At 39.4% G+C, this 24,182-nt stretch overlaps 1 protein-coding gene across 4 annotated transcripts in view; it reads right to left on the bottom strand.

Moving 5' to 3' along the window:
• The window catches only part of WLS (Wnt ligand secretion mediator), a 107,053-nt gene extending 102,807 nt beyond the window's left edge, over nucleotides 1–4,246 (bottom strand). For 2 of the 4 annotated variants that reach the window (XM_033407496.2, XM_004280751.4), the window contains exon 1: nucleotides 3,863–4,215. In XM_033407496.2, coding sequence (XP_033263387.1) covers nucleotides 3,863–3,968 — 106 coding nt within the window. In that variant the 5' untranslated portion in view covers nucleotides 3,969–4,215. Of the gene's footprint in view, nucleotides 1–3,862 lie in introns of all 4 variants that reach the window. The other 2 variants (XM_004280750.3, XM_033407495.2) reach the window with 2 other exon arrangements.
• Nucleotides 4,247–24,182: the final 19,936 nt, after the last annotated feature.

Genomic DNA, 24,182 nt, shown 5'->3' with positions numbered 1-24,182 from the left:
TTAAAACAATGCAATAATTTTCTATTCATCCAACCCTGATCTTTATACTCTTACCAGTTTTAGAACAGGTGGGAACGGTGACCTGCTTTTCCAACCATTATATCTCCCAGACATGACTAATTTGAAGCTGAGCAAATTGCACATAATAGGCCAGGGAATCAAGTTCATGATTTTTAGTCGGCTGCACTGTTGTTTCAGCACACATGGTCTCCTTCCCCTCCCCCCTTCCACCACCCCTGCAGCTGCTTCTCCATGAACTAAACTCACCAAACGTGAAATCAAAGGAAAATTATTTTTTTAATTTTCTGCAGGCTTATTTTTAAGGAGGCTAAAGATTAAGCTATATCTCTAAAAATATTTTCTCTTCCTTCAGGGGTTCTTAAATTTTTAAATGAATTCTAAATACAAAATAAGTTAGCCACTTAAGAAACCTTCTCAATACATAAGAAAACAATCAGATGCATGATTTTATAATGACTCAAAGTTTTTACAAAAGCATGGCATAATTCATTGAATTCTTAAGTACCCCAAATTCTACCACATAAGATATTGCTTTCCAGAGACTTCTTGAAAAATCCCATTAAAGGCTTAGCAGTATACAGACCCTGGCACAAAACAAACAAACAAAACAAGCACAAAAACAAACAAAAAAAACCTTGGTTCTAAGAAGGCTGTTGGAGCAGGGGAGGATTTAAGCTGACTAAACCAAAACCCAATCCCTCTTATTTCCTTTTTACCTAGTGTTTAAATTTTTCCCCATCAATTCTAGAAGGCTACAACCAAACACCAGCCTGAATGCCACATAAAACTTAAGCACTGAAAAATTCATACAATTTCACAACTGAAAGGAATCTCAAACTCATCAACCTACCAATGAGGAGACTGAAGCCTGTTGGTTAACTGAAAAACTGCCTGTCACCTTGGGTGCATGGTTTGTCATTATTGTTCGGGGGTGGTGGTTGATTGTTTTTGTTTTGCCTCTGCGTGTGTGGAGTACTTACACCCTTACCATCAGGAGCTTTGCCATTCGGATCCTCCCCTTTCTAGGCTGTCATGTTTCCTTTCATCTAGGACAACAGTGATCAAAAAGGAACATTATATACCGAGGCCAATTCAAAGTGAAGATTTCACTTTCTCACTTGGCCTCTGCTGATGAATTAGAAAGACACTGCACACCCAAGACACCGGACTTCCTACGCATCAATAGGGTTGAGCAGTGAAGAAGTTCTCTTCTCACTGCGGAGCATGGAAGAGGAGGTTTCTGGACTTAGACTTTCCAGCCTACACACTTCTTCTTCAGCTACTGATTCCACTCACTTTCTTGAAGTTCCATCCTTTGCTTAGTTTCACCTGCTTTCCAGTTTAGGGAAGTTTGGAGGGAAAACATATCACTTACCTTTTGTTGATATTTATTTCCCATGTTTGGGTCTTATAGCATACCTAAGTTCTTAGATTTGTTTAACAGAAAAAAAAATTACTCTATAACTGGTTGAGGTAAAGGCTAAGCCACTATTCAAGTGTTGCGGTGAAACGGATCTGATCTTTTCAGCCTTCAGGCCAGAACTAGGGACACAGCCTTGGCAACTGAGGAAGGAGGAGAGGTAAGAGGTCAACGTACACAACAATTTCCCCCAAGAAGTGTTATACAGAGATAGTTTTCTTTTTCAAGTAAAGATGGAATTAAATCAGTTGATTTACTGAGGGGAATCGAGACCTATCACTAACTTTTTGAGATTGTTATCAGATACGGTCACTAATCAAGTTCTCAGGGAAAAACAACCCTTGGCACCACTTACTCCAAACAAACCCCTCTTTGAACATACAACTGTTCTGATCCTATGGAAACTCCAATGTCCAGCAGCCATTCACCAGTGCCCTTGGACCTTCTCCACAGTACTAAGATTCCAGAAATTATGCTAGTTCCAGAAGTGCCCTAAGAAACCTACAACAGTGGATAACGGGCTAGATCAACTTTAGAAAAAGAAACACACACCAACAAATACCAGGGAACTATGTGTAATGGTTCACTGCTTGTGCAAAAACCTCAAAGAGGATGAAGGTCAGACAGGGATAATAGGCCAATTTAATTCTGAAAGCACAAGGTGCAAGAAATTTTAATTATGGTCTGCCACTGAAATCACACAAGATCCAATGGCATCTAACTGCAACTGCTCATCAAGGGAGACAAGAGGTGTAATTGTAACCGCTGCATAATCACCGTGAGGGCACAGAGAAGGCTGCCTTCAGCTCCCAGTAGAGAATGTATTAAGAGCCTCGAAAAATCCAATACAGGGAAACATGGAGATTGCACGTAGCTAAACAGGAGCTCCTAACGGGAGGGGTGGGAGGGAGGGTTCCAGGAATAAAAAGATTAAGCTGTTTGACCCAAATTGAGGATATGAGCTTGGAAAACTCCGAACCTCCTTCTGCTTTGTGGATACACACACAGCGAAAGGCACGATCTCCTCCAGAAATTTCTCTCCTTGGTGAAGGTTCACCCACTCTCCTTTGTTTAAACAATTAGCTTGGATGTTACGGTGATTTACAAAACCAGACTCCCTTTCATTTGTTCCCATCAAACCCAAGTCTGGAGACAAAACGCCAGGCACAGGACTCGAGGTGCCCAAGCCTGTGCAGCTCTCACGACCACGACGACACCCGCGCCGCGCGGGCTCCGGAAGAGGGACGCGCGCAGAAAGCCCCTCCGTAGACTCTCCACTCCGCAAAGTTTTACAGATCTGCGAAATACGGAAGCCAAGCCTCCCATTCGCACCCGTGGCGAAGTTGGCGCTGAAGTTTGCGCCGGGACGTCCTAAATCTCGAGGGTAAGGGGAAAGCGAGTGTGCGGAGAGGCGGGAGGATGGATGGAGATGGAGACACGGCGAGAAGAAGGGAGTATTTTTGAGTGGAAGATCCGTGAAACCATCTTCTTCACCCGGAAGCGTGTTTGGCTCGAGAGGTCCGGGCGATGCACGCCAGGGGAGGTCTCCCGGGGGGGGAGCTGTCACCTGCGGGGGGCTGCGGCGGGGGCGCAGGCCGCCCTCCTAGGCGCCAAGGCAGGACCCGGGGCTCCCGACTCACCGGCTCTCGGAGCTCTAAGAAGTGGGGGAGGGGAGATTCGCGAGAGGGCGGGAGGCCAAAAGCAACACCTTTCCGATACGCCTTTCCCCTCCGACCTCTCCAACTTCCCGCAGCGCCATCCAAGGACTCTCTCCCACCTTACCTCACCCCATCCAGGCTCCGGGCCAAGGCTCGGACCTTGCGGACGGCCACGGCGGGGCGTGGGATGGGAGTGCGACGAGGAAGCTGAGGGCACGAAGGTCAGGACCCGAAATGCAAACTCTCAGCCCCCAGCTGAGACAACCCAAAGCGTTTACACATGCAGGGATCACAGCCCTGTAACAGGGCTCTCTGGGTTTGCGCCGGGCGCAGTTCTCTGACTCTTCAGTTGTTCCTAATAAAGTCGATTACGTTGCCCTCCGGGAGCTGATTGGGAGGGAAGCGAGAGGAAAAGGGGGGGAACGCGGGAAAAAGCGGGGGGAGCGGCAATCAACTTTGTAACCCAGCGCTTCCTCGCGCGATCCGTCGCCATGCTTAAGATTCCCACCCCCGCTACCCCCCTCCTTCCTTTCAAGTGGATACTGAAACTAGGCCAAAACTTTTCCCCCTCCTTTTCTCTTAGCCACTAGACTGGATTGTGCCCCACGGAGCCCCATGGAGCTCTGCTTTCTTAAGCACAATAGCCGGACTAATTAGATCATAGAAGCAAGGCAGTGATACTGTAACAAGTAGCCGAAGAGGCAAAGAGGGAAGGGGCCCGAAAAGAGAGAAAGGGGGAAAAGTTTGCAGCTCTCGCACTTACCAATCAAGCCTCCCACCAGAAAGGCGATGATTTGGAACAGGAGCAGAATCCCACCAACAATGCACAGCTTCTTGGTGCTCATGTTTTCTATAATTGCCCCAGCCATTTTTGCGCCCCCCTTTTTCTTTTCTCCTTGAAATAAATGTTTTAGGGTGTGCTTTTTGCTCCCTTTCCTCTCACGCTCCCTTCTCCCTCGCCTCCTTTCTGGGCGCTGCAAAACTTCAGGGGTGCGGGAGCGCGGCGAGGATGGGACCGGGACGGAAGACGCCCGCACGGATTCCCCCGGCACAGCCGGCTCGGGCTCCCCCAATGCCAGGAGCTGTGATTGTGGCCGCTCCGCCGCCTGTGGACGCTTAAAGGAGCAGGGAAGCGGATCACATGACGCCGCCTCCCTCCCTTTCTTCCTCCCTCCCTCTCGCGCTTCCTCCCTCCCTCCCTACCTCCCGCTCTTCCACTCCCTCTTGCCCGCCAGTGCGGGGCTCCGAGCTCTGGCGGGTGCTGGTGTCCCGCTCCCGGGTCTGGAAGGCAACCTGTCCCGCCAGGGGCTCGTGTCGTTTGGGGGTTGATGTTCTTTAGTGGGTTCCCCCTACTCCGCTTCCCACACGTTTCCTCTTCTGGTGCGAGATTTAAATCCCCCGTGGGCAGCTCGGCAGACCTTTAACTTACGCCTTGACTTTAGGAAATGGTCCCCACCCCCAACTGCTAGAACTCTCTTTAGGAAAGAGGAGGAGAATCTTTTAAAGGGACCCAATAGATGCTTAGGTCAAAGCACGGAGATGCGGAATAAAGTCTCAGCTGGGCTTCCTTCTGCCTGATCCCAGCTTCGTTATTGGGCAAATAGCCAGCTAAATCCCCCCACTGCACCCCTTGGGGAACCCTGCGCTCCAGCCAGATCAGGCCACTGTTCATTACCACATTATCCCCCCACTCCATAGGTTTCCAGAGCCTTAACCCTGGCTCTTGCCTTGAAAGAAAATATATTCTACCCCATCGGAGTTTTAAACCTCATTTAAAAACCAGCTCGCCTGAAAAATCTTTCTTACTTTCTAAACCACCTCCTTTTAATATCTCCGGACATTAAGCCCCTACAATTCCTGTGTTTATGTTCTTACCTCCTATTGCAAGGACTTGTGTGTACACGTTTGTCTCCACCATTCAGCTGTAAACTCCTGGGGGATAGGGACCGAGTGCTCTTCATCTTTGTACCCCCCGTGGTGCTTAACAAAATTCTAGCTCTAGTAGGTCCTCTGTAAAGTTTTGTGGAATGAATAAATAAGTGAATGTGAAAGCAAGCCCACGGTGTGCATTTCAAAAGCCTGAGACCTTATTTGCCTTAGAGGGAACACATATTAAGTTACAATGTTTGTCCTCTCTTTGTAAGGATATATTTATATTTATGCTTAACTTCCAGGGGGAAAGGTAAGTGGGACTCTAGAGATTTCCTGCTCCATCAAGTCTAGATTCCTGGGCCTGGCTGTTCCACGTTACATAAACTAGCCACTTGGCCAGTATAGCTCACATTGCCCAACAGACCCTTGGTTTGGTAACACCCTATTCTCACACATACACAGTTTCCACCACCCACCACCCCTTACTTGCCTGGTTTCTTGTCCCTCGCCTCCACCTACACCCTCTTCATGCCAAGGGAATATCCCAAGTCCTGTCTCCTCCTCCACTTTGTTCCTGATTTCTCAGTGCCCTTATAGAAGATGCCATGCAGGTTACACTTAATAGAAGTATTCGATTCTAATCTCCAGCTAGACCAGGACCTCCTTAAGGACAGGTGCCAAACCATACATATATAAAATTCCATCTCCTTGGAGTCTAACAGTTTTTAACAGTTCTGAGGATAAAGTTGCTATTTATTTATTCTTTCCTTTAACCCTTTAACCAATAGGCATATATTGCGCCCTTAACTTGTCCCAAGTTTTCTTTTCTAAGTACTTGAGGATACCAAGATGTGAAGACACTTGCCCTTGACCTGGAGGAGCCCCAGACTAGCTGTTATTCACCGAATAGTGATTAACCATCTTTACTTTAAAGAACAGCAGATCAAATGGCAAATGGTCAAAAACAGACAGAATTGTTGTGAACAATAGCGGTCAACACTTTGGTACCCAAACATAGATAGACCAGCGTGGGTTATTTTTGCATTCCTTCTTTACCTTTTCAGAATCTTACATCATTTTTTTTTCCCTGTCAGAATTGGTTCCAGAGCATCATAAAAAGAAATAAGAATGTCCTTCTCACCTTACTGCTAGTTAACTCCACATTCTGTGTTCTTATCTCAACAACCTGGCAACTTCCACACATTTTAATAATAATGCCTTAGGGTTAGAATTCCTTTTTTTAATATCAAGGGATATTTCTAAAGTAAGGTTGACAGGATTCAATATCAAGATTTACTCTCCATTTGATATTACATTTCACTATTTAAGAAGAAAGAAATGGGTGTCCCACGCACTTCAAGTTTGAATTGAATCCATAAGATATTCTTGGCTAGCTGCATTGGTTTACTCATTTAAGATTAATGAGTCCTCAACTCATTTTTCTATCAACTGCTACAACACACCCCATCCCTGTATCTCCCAAATGCATCTCTTCAGAGTAACTGGCTTAACTCCTTATGTTCCAGTGTCCACATCTGGAAACCAGAGGCTTGGGATAAAATACTGGTTCCCCACAAATATGATCCCCTATTTTGAACAGGCACTTATATAACCATTTTTATTAAAAAGAGGTATTTCTAATTGCTAATGAATGCTTCTAGCTTGCCTGAGATGACCAATACTGCCAAACTGAGTGCAGGGCAGACAACATGCAATATTCATCACCATGAACTGCTTTAAAAAATTCACAATGTCTATTATGTCTTTATGAATATTAAAAGTGACTATCGGATCCTTATTTCCCAAGGGAATAACACAGATGCGTAGAAGAGAGCATGAGTGTTTGAGTCCGCTGGATCTGGGGTGTAGCCTAGATCCCAGCTCTGCCTCTTGCTATGCGTGATCACCATAAACCATTACACAGTCATTTACCCACTCCGAGGCTCAGGTTTCTCATCTGTAAAATGGAGATCATAATAGTACCTACCTCATGGTATTCTCGCAAGATATGATGATGATGAGGATTCTATTTAGGAACACTTAGAAGAAACTGTTCACTAATTGGTTTGTTCTCAGCTCTAAAATTTTATCATGTTATAATTATTTTTGGAAGCATATTTTAGGATCAGTCTGGGTGATTAACTATTTCACAAAAGTGCTAGTAAGGCCAACATCTAGTACTGAACTCTGAACAACACTCAGTGAACCTTAAATATAGATATTCTATTCTAAAAACTGCACCCAATCACCAGTAAAACACTTTTTTGAGTCATTAGGTACATTGTCCAAAAGACAGATAATCCAAGGATGCAATCCAACTCTGCCAGCTGAAACTGATCATTCCAACTCCAAGTCACTAGGCTTTAAGATGGGGATCCTGATTTATCCATTGATTTATTTGAAGGGTTTGTCATATGGAAGGTCATAAAGATTGCAGTGCATATTTATTGAATGGATGAATGAATGAGTGAACGAACGTATGAATAAATGAATATCTAACTGAAGGTGGATTCACTGCAATTCCTCCCCCTCTCCCAACCCCCAATTCCTGTATAGCGTTCACTGACTAAATGCCTATCTGACACATTTTCCTGCGCTGAAGTTTGCACACTATCTCTATATATGTGCTGTATTGTCACCCGTGGCTGGCAAGCTCCTTAAAAACAAGGAGATATGACCTGAGCCTTTGTGTCTCTCACAGCCCCAGCACAGCAACTTGCACAGAGCGAGGCTCAGTTCCTCAATTTGAGAAAGCCCCCTTTGGAAGCCAAGGGTGGCATATCATTATTGTCATCGAAGTAAATGTAACATAGAAATACAAAAGAGTTGCACCTACCTACTCCAACACGTAATTTACTTCTCAGAGGGACCTAACAAGAGTAATAGTCCCACTCTGAGGCTTCTCTTTCTCATAAATAGCTTTTATCCATAAATGGCATCCCTGCAGCTCCTCCGTTGTTGGTATTTTCTCACAGTTAGTGCCTGTGAATGCGAGCAGGCATTTGGGGTTCACACTCTATTATTCAGCGTCACTTTTCTCCTTCACTCTGTCTCTCTCCCTGAATGTGTATGTGTGTGTATATATATATATATATATATATATACACATACTCCCTGAATATATATATGTTCAGTTTCTTTTAAAATGCTTATTTTTTTTTCCACACAGAACCACCCTTCCCTTCTTTCTCTGAGTCCCATTGTCTTGTTTCGTGTATACACACAAGACCCTTCCCAGCTCCCCCCCACATTCACAGGCTAACCTTGGATAGGAACTATATAGAACCCAGAGATTGGAAGACCAGTATTTCAACCTGATCTTCATATGAATTTGTTTAATTAATAAATACCCCGCCACCCCTCCATTTTTACACATCAGCACCTGCCCTGAAGTTCTCCGTTTCACTTTTTCTTTCACATTCCTCATACATTTCAGACATTAGGCTTATTCATGCCCAACTTTAAGTCTTACTAATTGTGTAAATAAACGAGAAAATTACTTACCTTTTTGATATTTATTTTTCTTATTTCTTAAAAAATTTTAAAAAAGTGATAATATAACCCATAGTTTGTAGTGAGCATTAAGCAAAATAACGTTACAAAGTGCCTAGCACAGAGCCTGGCAAAAAGTGGGCACTCAACAAACATTTTGCATGTTATAAAGGAGGAGATTTCTGTTCCCAGATAGAAAAAAACAAACAAAAAACCGAAAGAACTATGAAACACCTAATTATTGTCTCTTATGAAATTGTCTCTTTGAAATTGCAACCCGGAATGGCAGGTAAGAAACTTTATAGGTTTCCAGAGACCTCTGGTGGGAGGCAGCTGACAACTTGAAGTAGCCAGCCAGCACCCTGCTGTTTCCCAGGCTTGAAAGAAGCTTCGGCAGAGAGCAGACATGCCTCCAGTGTTTAAACTTCAGAGGTCACACATGCTGGGTTCCTGGAGCAGAGGTGGAGGAAAGGGCTTTTTCTCTTAGCATGTTTTCATAGCCTGTATAAACCTAATGGGGTCTGAGCTGACTGCTTCCCCCACTCCCCGTCCTCTCACGACTGCTCTCCCCATCTCACCTTGTGCTCTGTCATGCTCACAAGCTCCTTTCCATCTGCTCCTCCCCAGAGACAGTGGCAGTGGGAGGAGAGGCTGGACAGAGATCCTATGATGTGTGGACAGCACTCAACACCGTGGCACAGAGTCAGCACACAAATTTTGCTGAATGAATGAATGACCAATGAACATGTCCCAGTCCCTGGCTGTCCAGGGGTTCAAGAAGGCCCCCCACAGGTGGCCAATGGCAAGAAGAGGAGCTCAGACTTAACGTCAGCCCTAGACCATCTGGGGTGAGAATAGGCCCTGACTTGGACCAAAGCCCGGTCCTTACCCCATGTTAATTGTAAATTAGCTCAGAATCATCACTAAGCAGCTCAGCATGAAGGACAATCTCCAATAAAAACAGCTTCAGGCATCTATGTGTAATGTGGGAAAGTAAAGGTTGTATGAGAATAAAATATGTGAAAGTCAAGGAACTTCATATTTCTACTTCCCACTAGCCAACGGAAACTGGGATGACTGGGAGTGAGGGAGGGCAGGTAATTCCCCAAATGTCAGATACATGGCAGCAAATAGCCCCGAATAATAACACCAATAATTATAACAGCAACAACAACAAGAACTTATATTGCTTCCTACGTACCAAGCACTCCATGAAATGCTTTACATATGTTGTCACCGTTAATGCACGTGACAACTTTTGAGGTAGGTACTATTTTTATCATTTTTAAAAGGGGAAAGCCAGTTCAGAGAAGGTAACGAATATTCCCTTGGCCACAGAGCTAGTAACGTGGGGAATTAAGATTCTAAAGTAGATGCAACACTCCATTCATTCAATCACCAAATATGTACTGAACTCCTCTAAGTGCCGGGGGCTGATCTAGACCCTGGGGAAGAGCAGTGACCCCAACACAGGCCTTGCCCTCATGCAGCCTACTTTAGAAAGCTCACTTCAGAGCCTAGGTTCTTACCTCCTTTATGTCAGCCATGCCCTTTGAACTTATCAAAGAAAGAACCCCATAAGGCTGTGGAAGTGAGTAGAAATCATGTTGTCATTGGGCTGAGGGGCCTAACTCCTGCTTTCCCATGTTTCCCTCAGGAGACAATCATTCAGAAACCCCTTTTCCTGCCAATTCTGAGACAGGCCCTGTTTTAGTGTTTTTCAGCTACTACTTAGTTCATACACTCAACTCTGTTTTTTTCTTCAGCACCTTACTCTCACTCGGGTCAAATTCCCTCCAATAAAGCCTTCAATCTTTGCAATTCTTTCCTTGCTTGGATCTGCCACTGAGGCTTTTCCAAGTTGAAGATCAATTTTCAAGTCAAATGACTCATGAAAGAAATTGTTAAGCATGATTTCACAGTGTTTTGAGAACATCCTTGAAGAATATACATTAGGAAAAGACATTCAATGAACAAAATTCATTTTGGCTTAGCTAAGCTGCAGATTGAGTCCTAAAATAGTTTTGTTTGATATTGTGTTGTCTCTACACAAAGTTTCGAGTTGCTTTATAAATATTATTCATCTTATTGTATCATTTTTATGGGTAAAAATTCCTACTTCTGATATGTCTTACCTTTCTAGGAAATCTGATACCTGAAGCCTGAATGATTTGATGATACTTTTTTTCACTTATTTCATAAAGATTTATTATATATTTACCATCTGGCAAGTGCTGGGATGCAAATACAAAAAGGACAGATTTACTCTCATAAAGCTTATAATCTCAGGTGTGTCCAAGGATCTTGGTGATGCAATGGCTCTATTAGCCAAGATAGTAAGTCCTAAATAATCACTGGTGTAAGACACATGGAAGAAACTCTGATCTGAGAAAGAGAAAGGGAATGTGCTCTGAGAGGGGGTGTGCCTTCCTTGGCTGGATGTACGAGGTCCTCCACACTCTGGCTCCATTTAACCTTCAGAGTCAGCATAGTGAAGCAGTGAAGAGCATGGATCTGGGGCCAGATTACCTGGGATCTGAATCCTTGCTTTGCCAATTATTGGTTGTGTGCCTGGGCCAGTTAAGGTAATTGTTTCGTCACTCAGTACCCTCACCTGTAAAATGGGAATAATAATACCCTCCCCAAGTATGATCATTACGCAGATTAAATGGGATAATTTGTGTAAAGTATTTAAAACTGCCTGATTTTAAGTTCAATGGATTTGCTAAAAATAAATAAACAAATAAATTTTTTTCTTTTCTATCACTCCCACAAATGTACCTTGGATTCTGTTCACTTTAACATCTTGATAAATCCCCAAAGCACCACGTGTTGTTGGATATATATCCATTAATAATTATTATTATTATCATCATTATTAATGTATGGGATATCTCCTATATGCCAGGTGCTGTTTGTATAATTATTGGAGGCAGTGTGAGAAGCAAGGATAAAGATCAAATGGATCTGGGTGGAATTCCCTGGGCAAGTAACATGACCTCTTAGAGCCTCAGCTAAGTCACCTATAAAGTAGAGAGGATCACATCTTCACAAAAGCTATGGAGAAGATTGAATCCATTCAATGTATAGAGAGCTTAGTAAAGTACCAGGCATTTGATAAGCACTCAATAATGAGGAACTAGAGAAGAGCTGGAGGAAGAAGAGGAGAATAATCTTAGAGGTGGCTGACATTTTTTAGTTGGAAAACAGGTTCAGTGCTCTCAACCCTTGCCTTCCCATCCTTCCCTGTTCAGGGACTCTTCCTTCCCCCGTGCTTTGTTCCCATCAACTCCAATTCCCTGAAATCCTTGTTGAAAACTCTCTCATGGAACAACCCTGCTCTTATGGAGCTGTGGAGCTGTCTGTTGGAAAGAATGGGATACTAAGCCTCTAGGAATGCTTGCTGAAACTCTATTTTTCCAGTATCACAAATATACTTGGAGATACTTTTTGATTCTCCTGCCTCATAAGCAGATACAGTATCTCCTTTGGGTGAACCCTCATATAGTTATGTCTATTATGTCCCTTCACACATGCTACCTGATATTGTAGTTATTTGGGCACTTGTCATATCTACTCTATTAAGTCACACATTTTTTTTAAGGTAAAAGGACTGTGTTTTACTCAGAAGACTTTTTATTTAATGCTATTAGAAACCCAGGTTCTGTAGTGATTCTTACAGATCTTTCTTCCTCATCTTTGTCTCTTCACCTCCCTCTCAAAACAGTTGCCCTATTTTACTGGGGAAGTTGGGGGAAGGAGCCATCAGGTTTAAACATTCTTAGCCTCCAAACTCATCAATATTTTCTGATGCCTGATCTCCAAAGAAGCAATGAGCCCCCTCTTGGGCAAAGCATACAACTTTACTGGTGCATATCAACCTTTACTTATGCTCTTCGGCCTATTTTAGAGAGCTGGCCAGCACAGCCTAAGGGTTAAGAGTATGTGCTCTGTTTAGCCCCTGCCTCCAGGGTGAGAATAAGGATTAAATGAATTAGCCTGTGGAAAGCACTTCCTAGATAGAGTACTTAGCACATGGTATACAATCAATAATTGTTAGCTATTATTATTAATTACCTTCCATCACCTTCTACAACTTGCTTCTTTAATGATCTTATTTTCCTACCTTGCTTCAATCTTATTCTCAAATCTCCATCCTAAAATATATCCTTCACATTCTCCTTAATCCATCATCTTCACTGGCTTCTTTCTTTTAGCTGTGAATCAAATTTCTGGAAAGAGTGTTCATATCTGCAGGCTTTATAACCTCATTTCCCATTCCCGCCCTGACTTACTGCAGATGATCTAGATTCCAGACCCAATATTCCACTGACTCTACTCTTCTCTATTCTGACAAATATCACCAGTGACCTCTCTGGTCTTCACCCTACTTGATGCCTCTGAAATGTAACACTCCTTTTGGAAAAGCTCTCCCTACCTCAGCTTTAATAACTTTGTTTTCTCGATTCTCTTCCTATTTCTCTAACATCCCCTTCGTTCTCTTTCACCAGCTCCATTTCCTCTGCCCACTCCTTGAATGGTAATATCCCTGAGTATTCTTTCCTTTACCTCATCTCTTCTCATAAAATCCATGGGCAAATCTGGATCTTCAGCCCTGACCCCTTGACTGAACTATAGACTCATAGAGTCTATAGATGTCACTTCCTAGACATCTCTGCCTACACGCATCTCCAAACCAACCGGGTGTCTTCCGTATCTCACTTAATGGCCCAACATTCCAACTAATTACCCAAATTACATGTCTCAAGGCAATCCTTGATTCATTACCCCACATCCAATCAGTTATCCAGACCAGATTCTGTCTTCCTTACCCATAATGAGTTACCTTTTCTTCTCCATCTTCCCCACTTCTCTGCAACTCCAGACCCTCATTATCTCTCCAAATTGGGACTACTGAAGACCTTCCTTAACAATTCTCCAATCTCTGGTTTCTTAATCTAGATAATCCAGTCTGCACACAGTTTCCACGTATGATCATTATAAAACACAGATCCGTTGCTAACTTTCTGAATATAATTCTATGGTATTTTCCCACTGCCTACAAATAAAGCCTACTTTTTAAGCCCTTGTCTAGCAAAATTCCACTGAGTACTCTAAGATATAGCTCTTTTGTACTACCTTTTGTTCCCGGACTCACCAAGGCACTTCTTTGTACCTCACTGTGTATAATTCACAGTCTAGCTTATGTCTTTCTCCTTGTGACATAATTATTGGGATAGACTAGTTGACCGCTAAGGTGATGTCACCAAGCTATGATTTCGTGGTATTTTTCCTGTTGCATTGTCTGTTTAAAAGTGCTGGCTGTCCAGAGACTCAATGGAAACCTAGAAATTATCCAAGACTTCTCATTTGTAAATTAGTCAAGAGATACTGACAATATTACCTGCCAGGCATCATAAATAATGCATCATTATAATAACACAAAATACTCATATCAGAGTATATCAGACAGACCCTGTTTGAAGTGAGATAGTTAGGGAGATAGATAGATAGAATGTGTAAATATATAACACTTAGAACTACTCGAGTATAATACAAATATATGCCTCAAATAGTTGTAGTGAGGATTAAGTGTTCTAAGTGTACTCTTATACATATCACTTAGAACATTTTAACCTCACAACAACCATTTGAGATACATGCTATTATGCTATTTTAGACACTAGGGAAACTGGTTTAGAGAGGATTAGTAATTTACCCAGGATCACACAGTTAATAAACACTGGAGCTGGGCTGTGAACCCCATCAGTATAACACCAAAGTCCTTGCACTTAACAGATGCTCTCTTCTGCCTTTGATTCAAATAGCAGTGACAGTAGCATACCTTAAGGTTTTCTATGTACCAGGCACTGCTCTGAATATATTACATGTATTACTTCATTCAGTCCTTACAACACCCTCTGTGAGGTAGGTGTCATTTTTCTCCTTGATTACCTATACAGATAAACTTAAAGAAAACTGAATAAAAGTTCAAACTGGAAACCCATAAAAACCTTGAAGTGAATACTCAGTGCAAAAGAGTATACTTTTACTCTTTTAAAGGCTTGTTTCAGAATTCCTTGGAATTTTCTATTTCTCAGATCATTTAACACAAACTTTTAGGTACCTTTCCAGTATGAGAGTGAGGGTCTCTTTTATTCAGTCAACCGTCTACCTATTAAGCAAACATTTATTGAATATCTAATGTATGAAAGACACTAAATACTCCAGAGAATGTTTCTTCTCTTCAGAAAATAAAAATCTAGAAAATGAAAAGGACATTAAAGCCAACAAGTACAATGAAGTATAACAGGTAGAATTACAAAGAGGTTAAGAAAACAGACTCTAGGGATTTCCCTGGTGGCCCAGTGATTAAGACTCCATGCTTCCACCACAGGGGGCACAGGTTCTGTCCCTGGTCGGGGAACCAAAATCCCGCATGCCTTGCGGTGTGGCCAGAAAAAGAAAAACAAACACAAAACACAGACTCTAGAACAAGATAGAGCTTGTTCAAAGCCTGGCTTTGCCACATACCTCCTGTGTGATCTTAGGAAATTCATTTAAATTACTTATGCCCACATCATATGATTGTTATCAAGATTTTAAGTTTTACTATATATAAAGAACTTTGATCACTGCCTGGAACATGGCAACACTAAGTAAAGGGCAGCTGTAGCTAGCAGTAGTAGCAGTAGTTGTTGTTTGAATGGAATTACCATATAAGGAAACATGGGCATTGAGAAGCAAGAACAAAGAGTGAGTAAAGGAGTTCATATAAGTCTTTAGAGAAAAAGATAACTCTAGATGAGTTTTTAAAAATGAGCAGGTGTTCTCCAAGTAGGCAAAATATATAGATAGATAGATAGATAGATAGATAGGCAATATTAAAATCAGAGAACAGTAACTCCTAAAGCTCATACAAAAGAGGTAGTATAATGTGTCATTGTGTCTCCACCATATTGCTTTGGAGACCTATAGCCATGGGAAATAGGAACATAACAAGGGTGGAGAAGTGATGTTCTCATTATGATTATAGATCTTTAAAAGCTATCATTTTAAACCATGTTTATTATTGGACTGGGAATAATAACACTTCTTCTGTGTTTGTATAGCACCAATTCTGTACAATTTTAAGATACTATCTTAGTAATCTTCACAACCTTGGAGGTCTGGCCAATTATAATTATCACCATTTTCCACACAGGAAAGCAGAAGTACAAGGTAGGGAAGGCAGAAATCCAGGGTTGCACAAAAAGTTACTGATGGACCTAGAAATGGGACTCTAAATTGCAGCTCACTGAAGTGTCCAAAATAACAAGATCATGCTAATTCCACACTCTCCCTCCCATTCCTCTTCTTGTCATGGAAAAATAGAGCAAAATATTGTAGCTGAAAAGGCTAAGGTGGAGCTAAAGATAATCAGATAGAGTGATGAGCTCTGCAGAAAATCCTGGATAAACTATGATACAGGTTTCCAATGATGAGTAGGACTGATGTGTTTGGGATAAGTTAGGTTGTCTGCCAGAGGAAACTTTGTTTTTTTAATTTAGATTGATGTATATATAACTTACATACAGGAAACTACATAAATCATAGGTATACGCATTGATGAATTTCTACAAATGAATACTGTATTTGTTTGCTAGAGATGCCATAACAAAATACCACAGACGGGGTGACTTAAGTAACAAATTTATTTTCTCACAGTTCTGGAGGCTGTAAATATAACATTAAAGTGCTGGCAGAGTTGCATTCTTCTGAGACTTCTCTCCTGGCTTGAACATGGCCAGTCTCTTACTGTCTCTTCATATGATCTTTGCTCTGTGTGTTTGTACCCCTGATGTCCCTTCTTCTCATAAAAACATCAGTCATATTGGATTAGGGCCCCTCCCAAACAGTCTCTTTTAATTTAATCACCACTTTAAAGACCTTATCTTCAAATATAGTTACATTCTTAGGTACTGGGGGGTGGGACTTTAACATATGACTTTGAAGGAGGACATAATTCAGCTGTAGAAAATACATATATAAGATACTGCCTAGATCAAGGTATAGAACATTTCCTTAATCTCAAAAGGTTCTTCTGTGCTCTCTTCCAGTCAATCAATCCTCCTGTGCTAATCCCTTTTCATCTTTATCACCATTGATGTTTTTTCCTGTTTCAGAACTTCATAATATGGGGTTGTTATCTTTTTGACTGCTGTTTTTTCCCCCAAATGATGTCTGTGAGATCCATCCAGGTTATTGCATGTAGCAGTATTTTATTTCATTTTATTGTGTAAATATGTTACAATTTATACAATATTTGAGTTGCTTCCAGTTTTTGACTGTTATGATAAAGCTGCTGTAAGTATTCTTATATATGTCTTTTGGTGGACATAACCATTCCTTTCTGCTAGGTATATAGCAAAAGTGGAATTGCTAGGCTATAGATATATGGTTGTATTCAATGTTAACAGATACTGTAGAATAATTTTCCAAAGTAGGTGTGCCAACGTATACTGGCAATGTAAGCTCCAGTTGTTCCACATCTTCATCAACACTTAGCATTATCAGCTCTTTAATTTTAGCCTTTCTGGTGGGATGTATGAGTATATCTTTGGAGTTTTAATTTGTATTTCCCTGCTGACTAATGCTGTTGACTTTTGGTCATTTGATATCCTCTTTTGTGAAATGTCTGTTCAAGTCTTCTTTCCATTTTTAAATTGGTTGATTTTTGCAGTTCTTTGTATATTCTTGATACAGACCCTTCGTCAGGATTTGTATTGCAGATATCATTTCTTGGTCTATGGCTTGTCTTTTCTCTTTTTAAATGGTGTTTTTCATGAATAGACATTCTTAATGTTAATTCTTAAGTTCAATGTTTCAATCTTTCCTTTTACAGTTTGTCTTGATGTTCCATTTTTAGAAACCTTGTCTAACTCCAAGGTCATGAAGATATTCTCCTGTGTTTTCTTCTAGAAGCTCGATTGTTTTATTTTCATGTAAAAGATTAAGATTCACCTCAAATTAATTTTTCTGTATGTCTAGCCAATTGATCCAGCACCACTTCTTTCCCACTGAATTGCAGTAGTTGCTATGTAGCTAATCAGGTAAACATATTTGTGCAGGTCTTCTTCTGGGATCTGTATTCTCTGCCATTTGTCTATTTATCTCAATTTGTGGTAACACTAGATTGTTTTAATTATTAAAGCTTTATGCTAAAACTTGATATAAATTAAGTTTACCAGATTAGCTCTTCTTCAAAATTGCCTTGGCTCTCCTAAGTTCTCTGAACTTTAAATAAATTTTAGAATCATCTTGTCAATTTCCACAATAGAACTCGCTGGGTTTTGACGAGGATTGCATTGAACCAATTTGGCAAGAATTGACATCTTACTATACTAAGTTTTCCAATCAATAAACATGGGGTCTCTTCTAATGATTTGAGTCTTCTTTAGATTCTCTCAGTCATATTTTAATTTTAAGGGAAGAGGTCTTACACTTCTTTTGTTAGATCTGTTCTTAAATATTGGATTTTTTTGGTGCTATTATAAATGGTAATTTAAAAATTTTTATTTTCTAGTTTAGTACCTATATATATATTTCTATATTGACCTTCTACCCAGTGACCTTGCAAAATTAAGTTATTTTTATAATTTATTTGTAGATTCTTTTGAATTTTTCATGAACGATCATGTCATGTACAAATAATGACAATTTTACTTCTTCCTTTCCAAACATTACAGCTTTATTTTGTTTTCTTACCTTATAGTTATGGCCAATTCTTTCAGTACAATGTAAAATTGAAAAGTCACCACTATTATTTGATATTTATTTTGGAAATGCTAGCCAGTGCAACTGGACAAGAGAATTAAAAAAGAAGCAAAAAGGAAACAAACTTACAATAATTTGTAATTGATATAATTATAAACCTAAAAGCTACAAACAATTCAAATAAAAATTATTTAGCACAATAAAAATTCATTAATATGGTTTATCACAAATTTAATATAAAAGACAGTTACTTTACCGTGATGATTAACTATCAGAAAGTAGAATTAAAGGAAAGTCTCATTCACAATTACTATGAAATATTGAGATTCTAGGAATTAATATAACAAGAAAGGCACAGAAATTAAAAATTCCTCTGAGGTACCTAAAAAAAGAGTTAAATAAATGAAAAGACATCCTTAATTTGGATAGAGGAGTCAATATTTAAAAAGACATCAGTTATCTTTGAATCAATCAAAAATATGAACAAGGTTTTGGGTTTTGTTTTTTTTTTAACTTGAACTAAATGATGCTAAAATTTATGTGAAAAATGTACGTGTAAGAAAAAATTCTAAAAGAGAAAAATCATGAGGAGAGTAATAAGTAAAGTATTTAAAACTGTATTTCCCTGACCTTAGATTAGACAAACAGATCAATGAGACAGAAGAGATAATTCATAAATAAACTTGAATAATTTTCAGAATTTAATAAGTGATAAAAGCCAACTTTAATAAATTAGGAAAATATGAATTGTTGAATAAATAATGTTGGTGAGAATGGCTGAACATTTGACGTACATAAAGCTGAGTATTCTTCTTCTCCTTCTATATTAAAATGTGAAAAAAGAAACTTAAATGTGAACAAAGAAACCATAAGATACCTGGACGAGAACTTGAGATAATAGTAATACATAAACAATTTTGGCATGGGAAAGGCCTTTCTAAAGCATTTTTCAAATGTCTCAAGCTATTCAAGAACATTTAATATCCAAATTTATATCTTAATATTTTAAGTTTTTATCAATTTTAAGACTATGCAATAAAAAAGGGCAAAAATATAGACAATAACAAATTGGAAAAAATATTTGTAATACATATGAAAAAGCATCCTTAATATACAAGAAATTCTCACAAATAAGTAAATAAAAGATAAATAACCCAAGAGAAAAAATGCACAAGGGAGTTCATGGAAAAAAATCTTAATAGACAATTAATACATGAAAAGATACCCAACCATATTCATATTTTAAATTGTACAAATTAAAACAAGAATAAATTGTCATTTTTTTTCTATTCAATTAAAAATTAAAAGATTAGGTCAGTTCAGGGCTAAAGGGAAACTGATATTTCTATGTATTGCTGATAGTATAAATTACTATAAACCATTTTAGGAAATTTATCGATATTTTTCCAAATTACTAATGAGCATATCCTTTGACCTCCATGTTGAAATTTATCCTACTCATATACTTGCAAAGGTTTTTGAAGATATATGTACAGGAATTTCACAATTTTGTTGTAGTATTGCTTTTAATGGTGTTATGGGCTGAGTTGTGTCTCCCCAAAATTCATATGTAGAAACCTTAACCCCCAGATCCCCTGAATGTGACTGTATATGGAGATAGGACTTTTAAAGAGATGACTAGGTTAAGATGAGGCTCTTAGGGTGGCCCTACTCCAATCTGACTGGTGTCCCCATCAGAAGAAGAGATTAGGACTCAGAGAGATGGAGATGCACAGAGGAAAGACCGCAAGAAGACAGAGGGAGGAAACAGCTGTGTATGACACAAGGAGAGAGGCCTCAGAAGAAATCAACCCTTCAAACACCTTAATCTTGGGATTCTGGTCTCCAGAACTGTGAGAAAATACATTTCTCTTGTTTAAGGCCCCCAGTCTGTGGTACTGTGTTATGGTAACCCTAGCAAACTAATACAAACAGTAAAAGTGAAACCTTTTCAACGGCTGTAAAAGGAAGAAAATGTTACCAGTAGTTATCTCCAGAAAGTGGGATTACAGAGTAGGAAGGACAGAAGGCAGGGAAATTTTGTTTTACCTATACCTCTCTATTCTGTTAATATTTAAAATATTGAGCCTATATTACTATTGTAATAAAATAGTTAATTTTAAAAAACAATGGAGGACTTCCCTGGTGGCACAGTGGTTAAGAATCCGCCTGCCAATTCAGGGGACGTGGGTTCAAGCCCTGGTCTGGGAAGATCCCTCATGTTGCAGAGCAGCTAAGCCCGTGTGACACAACTACTGAGACTGCATGCCACAACTACTGAAGCCCACGCACCCTAGAGCCCATGCTTCGCAACAAGAGAAGCCACCAAAATGAGAAGCCTGCACACTACAACAAAGAGTAGTCCCTGCTCGTCGCAACTAGAGAAAGCCTGCGCACAGCAACGAAAACCCAGCACAGCCAAAAATAAATAAATAAATAAATTTGAAAAAATAAAAAGCAATGGAAAATTTTTGTCAATTGTGCATGTGTGTGAGAATCTTTGAAGTCCCAGAAAAATGCTAAGAAATCTCCTTTGTGAGCATAAAAATTTCTCTTGTTTTATTTATTTTTGATTTGCTATTTCTTCATGATTCAGCTTTAAAAATAAATGTAATTCATTTTGACTCTTTTGTCTGGTTCTATTGCCGGTAATTCAGCAGTATTGTTTTCTATGGTTTTTCTTTCATAAATCTTTGGATTTATCTTCTTTTGAAACCTGAGAAATCATAATTTTGTGCACTCAAGAATGGCATCAGGGTATTTAGAAAAATCCCTCAGCTTAAAGTTGAGTTCTTTATTTTTCAAGAAGACATCAACCAACCTACTGTAACATGAAACAAGTAATAACCATGCTGTTGTAATAACCTTCTCTTTTAATTACAATCTAGGCCAAAAGGGTTAGGGATAAATATATGGTAGATAGCACTGTTACTGGGCAATATTCCACTCTAAATACAAGTCCATAGCTTTACTTCAAATCCCCTTAGAAACATGATTCTCAGAAAACTAAGGGAATACATAAATGGTATAGTCACTAATTATTAGCTGGCCTTAAATGTTAAGTATAACTTTATTGCCAAGATTTGTTTTCTTTATTTTAGGAGAATATTATTGAAGTCTAAGTAACTATCTCATTCTGGTTAAAAACATGGCAGTATGAATTAGTAAATAAATGGAAAATGTGAAGTTTAATTAACCCACCTGAAAATTGTTCAGATGTTCTTTAAGCAGAGTGATTACAGAATAGGAGTGGATGAGATACACTAGCTGAATGGCAGGAACATCCCTGGGGCTTAACTCCCCAAGTCTTCTCACAATTGGCTTGCATCATCTACAGCCTTCACTGACTTTATAATCCAATTGAATAAGCATTATTTTATGGACCTCCTGTGGGTCTGAAGTTTTTGTTAGGCCCTGTGAGAGCAACAAAAGAAGTAGATGAAATCTGAAAGAGCCAAGGTGCCATGGAGAACATTAGGAATCAGGTACCAGCAGTAGCTTTTGCCTGCCTTGAGCAGAGGGGAGGCCATCCTTGCTGCAGCTCTTAGTCTCAGGAGTAGGAATTGAAGAGTAAAAGGATGAGTGGAAATACCACGTGATTTGATGGAAATTATACACACTATTATCTTAAAGGTCCATGTTTAAAATGCATTAATTACGTATAGCTTACTCATTTGGTCATTCATTTTGTTCAACAAATATATATTTGGTGCCTATTACATGCCAGACATTATGCCAGATGCTGGAAATATGATGGTATAGCACACGGCCCTCCTGCCTTTCAGGAGCTCACAGATAAACGGTATTGACAAAAAGTAAACTAGTGACTAGATCTTCCAAATCTTAAAAGATAGCTGGAGAAGTCCTAGATTCATGTGCAAACAGGGACTTTTTTTATCCACAACGGATTCTTGGTCCACTGTTGAAAAACTTAAGCTTCTTTGTGTTTACAAAAACACTTAGCACAAGGTTTAGAGAAAGGAGAAGAGAGTGGGCCCCCCCTGGATTTGAATCCCAATTCTGCAGCTTCCTAGGTATGTGAACTTGATTTAAGTTTTAGAGCATCTAAGATGCTCCAGTTTCTTTATCTGGGGATACCAAACTGAAGATAACAATAGTGCCTAACTCACAGAGTGGTTATAAGGATTAAATTAGCTCTACATGTGAAGTTTAATAGTACCTGGCTCATGGTAAGCTCTATGTTGTGTTTACATGTAGGTACTTCAGATTTAAAGACATATTACTCGTTTCAATCTTCAAGAAGAAAACTAAAATAAATTAATTAAACTTAATAAATGTTTAGGCATCATTACAATCTAGAATTATGTCCTATAGTTACAGTTAAATTTTATTCATATATGCAAGAGGGGATAGAAATACATTTTAATATGTTTGGCATGTCATGGGGAAAAGTTTTCAATAGTTAAGTCCCTAGGTACCGTAAAGATTATACATCATCTGTGAGCACAGAAGAAGACTATCTATTATCAGGCACTGTAAAAGTGCTTTCTTTGCCTACATTACTGATCCACAATGTCTTAGTAACAAATATAAAATTCAAAAAGTTCTGAAAACCAGACTATAATGAGGTTATTTATAATTAGTGTTTATTCCACTTAATATGAGTATATTTGTATATTTTACTGAAGAAATGTTAATATGTATTATAGATTTGAGTATTTTACAGAAATAATTCACTTACTTCATTCTGAAATGTATTTCCCTAACTCTGGACTTGGCCATGTGGCTTGCTTTGGCCAGTGGAATGGAGTGAAGGTGATGAGAGCAGGGGCTTTAAATCTGCTTGTGAGGTTTGAATTTGGTTTGCCTCTGGCCTTCCTATGATTCACCATGAGAAAGCCTGCCCCAGGAAATTGCTGGTCCGAGAAGAATGAGAAGAAATGCAGAACAGCCTCCCCAAGCTCCCTTCTGGAGCAAACCCAGCCAATCCTAGCTGAGCTCAGGTGACCCACAGGCTGAAGTGGTCATGCCAACTGACCCACAGACCTATAAATAAAAAACATATACATATGATTGCTTTTGTAAGCCATTGAGTTTTGGTGTGTTTTGTTATGAGGAATTATTGAGGCAGGAGCTGACTAACACAACATGTTTGATTTTGGAGTGCCACCCCAGACTCTAGTGGGGGTATTGCATAATATACAGTATGTTCACCATATTTCCTTTGTAAACATACTATCTAAATTCTGAAACACATTAGGCCTTAGGGTTTTGGATAAGAAACTGTAGTTTTGTATTTTGTATAATCATTACAACATTCCAATGAGATGTTCCCATTTTACAGATGAGGAAACTGAGTGTCAGGTGGGTTATATAACTTGTTGAACGTTTTACCACTAGTAATTGGCAGAAGCAAGATTTGACTCCAAGGTTCTGACACAGATCTGTATTCTTAAACATCAGGCTGTTCTGCTTTTCATAGACGGAATTCATTTCTAGTAAAAAATGCAACACATACACAAAAATGATTTATTTGCAGTCATACCTATTACCTTTACTGCTAAAAAACTTCCAATAACTCTTAACCTCAATTTGGGAAAAAATCATAAACATCTGAATTTGTTGAGATAGTCAATAGAAGCTTTCTTTTCCTAAGACACTGAAACATTAGAAGGGATACTGGTTTGAAATAATCATTTTAATGGTGGGAACACATTAAATTGCTGAAAGCTAACATGTTTTAACTGTTCCTTGTCTAATGTTGCTGTGGATTGACTGCTAATATTCAGAGGTCACAATAAATTGCTCATCTTTGTCATGGAGGCAAATTTGTATTTCAGGTTTATTAATCAAAAATTTCATAAATTAAACCAAGGAAGACTGTTGTGATATTTCCTTTGGGGGAATTTTCATTGACTATTAGAGTTCCTCTGACTAATGTTACTCATTAGCCAATCTTTTTTAGAAATTATCTGGTTGCTAAATATAAACAATATATTATA

This window comes from Orcinus orca, chromosome 1 (assembly GCF_937001465.1).
Source record: "Orcinus orca chromosome 1, mOrcOrc1.1, whole genome shotgun sequence".
Classification (NCBI taxonomy): Eukaryota; Metazoa; Chordata; class Mammalia; order Artiodactyla; family Delphinidae; genus Orcinus; species Orcinus orca.
This window is presented reverse-complemented; position numbering and strand designations above follow the sequence as displayed.